The sequence below is a fragment of the Mastomys coucha genome, unplaced genomic scaffold (genome assembly GCF_008632895.1).
Source record: "Mastomys coucha isolate ucsf_1 unplaced genomic scaffold, UCSF_Mcou_1 pScaffold7, whole genome shotgun sequence".
In the NCBI taxonomy this organism is placed as follows: Eukaryota; Metazoa; Chordata; class Mammalia; order Rodentia; family Muridae; genus Mastomys; species Mastomys coucha.
In genome coordinates, this window is record NW_022196913.1 from 53,535,720 (window position 1) to 53,539,065 (window position 3,346).

Here is a 3,346-nt window from a genome sequence, read left to right on the forward strand (position 1 = left end):
ACTTAGAGACAGAGTGGGAGGAGACAGAACAGAAGGGAGGGACGGAGAGAGAAGAGCCCTACTACAGTCGTCTCAGTGCTCGCTTCTTGTCCAACTTTTTCTTGGCTGCCAGCTTCTTATCTCGCTCACCTGCATGTTTCTTGACCTTGGGACCCTCAGCTCCTCCTAGGACCCCTGGGGTCATAGGGTCAACAGAGGAGACTGAAGCCCCACTGGCCAGGTCCCGGGTAGCCTCAGTCCTCCCACTGCTGGTGCTACATGCACCCCCATGGATTTCTGTGAGCAGACAGGCCGGGGCAGCATACTCTTCGTAGTTCTCCAAAAGCAGGCGGCCGGTCTCCTCATTGAGTGCAGACTCTGGGTTAGGGTGGATCAGCAGGCACTTGATGGTCAGCAGCACATGTCCTATGCCCAACTCAGCTGTCCAGTCCCTCTTGAGCACATTGACACAGATCTCGCCATTGGGGCCCACATTTGGGTGGAAGATTTTAGTCAGGAAGTAACCCTTGGGTGGGGAGGCAGGGAAGTCCTTCCCCAATAGGAGCTTCATTCGAAACCGACCTCCAGCATAGGGAGTCCCTTCGGGGCCCTCGATGGTAACCTGCAAGTATGTGAGGTCCTCCTCATTGGGGAAGACTTTAATGCCATCAGGTGGGTCTGCCGTCAGTGTTGTCACCTCCTTGTACATTAGGCGGATGATGTGGGGAGGCAGATTCTCTACATTGGAGTTCATGACTTCAGCTGGCCGGGGGCGGGTCTGGGCCCCCCCCGCCCCCTTCCTGCACTCCTCCGACTGCCGGCTGGGGTGGGGGGCGGGGGGGGGCCAACTACTGGCCGCTGTGGCCCTAGCTAGGCCCCCGAGGCCCCGCTCTGCTCCCCACTAACTCGGCCGTCCGCTACACAACGCTCTCAACCTTACGTCCGCTCCTCCATACTCTTCTTTTTTTTTTGGTTTTTTGAGACAGAGTTTCTCTATGTAGACTTGGCTGTCCTGAACTCACTCTGTAGACCAGGCTGGCCTCCAACTCAGAAATCCACCTGCCTCTGCTTCCCAAGTGCTGGGATTAAAGGCATGCGCCACCACTGCCCCGCTTATATTTTTTTTTTAAAAAACCTGTCAATTTGGTTCCATTTCTAGAATGGCCTAGCATAAGGAATTTCATAATGCCTACATTATTCTTTAAATAACTGTCAGATATTTGTTGATATATTTATTGTCTTTGGTTCTTTTTATTAATTTTTACATTTTTTGTCTGTGGGGATGTGCTTATGTGTGCTTCTGTGCATGGGTGTGCATGTGCATGTGCACTTCTATGTGTGTGTGTGTGTGTGCATGCGTGTGTGTACACATGCATGTGCCTCAGTGTGTATGTGAAGGTCAGAGGACAATTCTTCTCTCCTTCCACCATGGGTCCCAGAGGGTTGAGCTCAGATTATTAGGACTGGTCATTATTAGTCATCTCGCCAGCTTGTCTTTCATCCTTATTGATAATCTCTCTTATTCTTAATTCGTCTGTCCGAGAGTATGCCAGATTTACTTAAACTTTCAAACTTTATTTTGGTTTAGTTTGTTTTCTCTCGCTTACTCCCCTTCCCTTGGTGCTTCGGCTCAAGCCTGGGCTCCTGCATATGCATCCCTGGGGTCAGGCATGGGCTCTACCCCTGACTGCATCCCTAGCCCTTTGCCCAGGTGAGGGCTCTACCCCCCACTAGCCCTTTGTTCCGCTCTTTCTGCTTACTTTAGGATTTATTTTCTCTTTCTCTTTTTTCTAATCTGCTCATATAAAAGCTTGGATCATTTGTAACCTTGGGGTTTTCCACCCAGCCTCTTTGCCTCCAAAAATAATGACTCTTAGACCTCTTTTTTTTTTTTAACAGACTTCATTTATTTTTGCCATATAAAAACCCTTATGTGGTAGCCACAGCTGGAGCCTGGGTCCTCTGAACAGAGACTCTGGTGTGGGTTTTCACAAGATGATCAGTGAATTCCTGGTAAGGAGACTTGGTAAACACAGTCTCTTTCCAGAGGTCGGGGGTCAGGTAGCTGTAGGTCTTGGAGATGGCATCAAAGGTGGCCTTGGCAAAATTGCCCAGGGTGGCAGTGCAGCCTCTGGCTGAAGTGTAGCAGTCATCTATACTGGCCATCATCAGGAGCTTCTTGGGCACAGGAACAGAGACAATGCCAGTGCCTCTGGGGGCAGGGATGAGACGCACCAGCACAGACCCACAGCGGCCTGTCACCTTGCATGGAACAGTGTGGGGTTTGCCAATCTTATTCCCCCAGTAGCCTCTCCGCACAGGGACGATGGAAAGCTTGGCAAGATGATGGCCCCTCGGATGGCAGTGGCAACCTCCTTGGAGCACTTAACACCAAGGCCAACATGATCATTGTAGTCCCCAATAGCGACGAATCCCTTGAACCTGGTCCGCTGGCCAGCCCGAGTCTGCTTCTGCACTGGCATGATTTTCAGAACCTCATCCTTTAGGGATGCACCCAGGAAAAAGTCAATGATCTCAGACTCCTTAATGGCAGGGAGAACAGGTAGATCTCCTCCAGAGACATGATCTTCATGTCCTTAACCAGGTGGCCCAGCTTGGTGACGGGGATCCACTCCTTGTCTTCAGCTTTACCTCCGTGAGCCCCGCGGCCTCGACCACGGCCACGGCCTCGACCACGGCCACGGCCTCGACCACGACCGCGGCCCCTAAGACCGCTGCCAAATCCTCCGCGGAAACCGCCGTGGCCTCCTAATCCTGGGCCCCCGGGTCCTCCGGGCCTTCCCGCTGCACCGGCGTCATCCGCCATTTGGTGTTTTCCCGGAGAAGAAGAAGCTAGACCTCTTATATATGAATGAATGCTTAGGCCAATAGCTTTGGCTTGTTCCCCAACTAGTTCCTGACTTATTTAGCCCATTTACTTTATTCTATGAGTGCCACCCAGCTAGTTACCTCTCAGGTCAGACTGTCTCCCGTGCCCGACTCTTTCCCAGAATTCCTCTCCCTGACTTCCACCTCTTCCAGAACTTCCATCTCCTATTTACCCCCTCAGCTCATTGGCCACAGCCTTTTTTGTTTGTTTGTTTGTTTGTTTGTTTTTATGTGTACGAGTACACTGTAGCTGTACCAATGGCCGTGAGCTAACATGTATGTGGCTGCTGGGAATTGAACTCAGGACCTTCTGCCAGCCCCACTCGCTCCAGCGTAATTCACTATAGCTGTCTTCAAACACACCAGAAGAGGGTGTCAGATCTCATTACGGGTGGTTATGAGCCACCATGCGGTTGCTGGGATCCGAACTCAGGAACTTTGGAAGATCAGTCAGTGCTCTTACCCGCTGAGCCATCTC

General features: G+C 51.6%; 2 protein-coding genes across 2 annotated transcripts; both read right to left on the bottom strand.

Annotated features, from left to right (window-relative positions):
- Nucleotides 1–61: 61 nt before the first annotated feature.
- LOC116082269 (ubiquitin-conjugating enzyme E2 S-like) lies at nucleotides 62–735 on the bottom strand. Its single transcript, XM_031359157.1, has one exon. It carries the CDS (start codon nucleotides 731–733, stop codon nucleotides 62–64), a length of 672 nt encoding a protein of 223 aa, XP_031215017.1. The 5' UTR covers nucleotides 734–735.
- A 1,173-nt stretch (nucleotides 736–1,908) lies between these two features.
- LOC116081935 (40S ribosomal protein S2-like) lies at nucleotides 1,909–2,806 on the bottom strand. Its single transcript, XM_031358665.1, is given in 3 exon segments — nucleotides 1,909–2,324; nucleotides 2,327–2,527; nucleotides 2,530–2,806. Coding segments are annotated over 3 exon segments (894 nt in total).
- Between the last annotated feature and the right edge of the window lie 540 nt (nucleotides 2,807–3,346).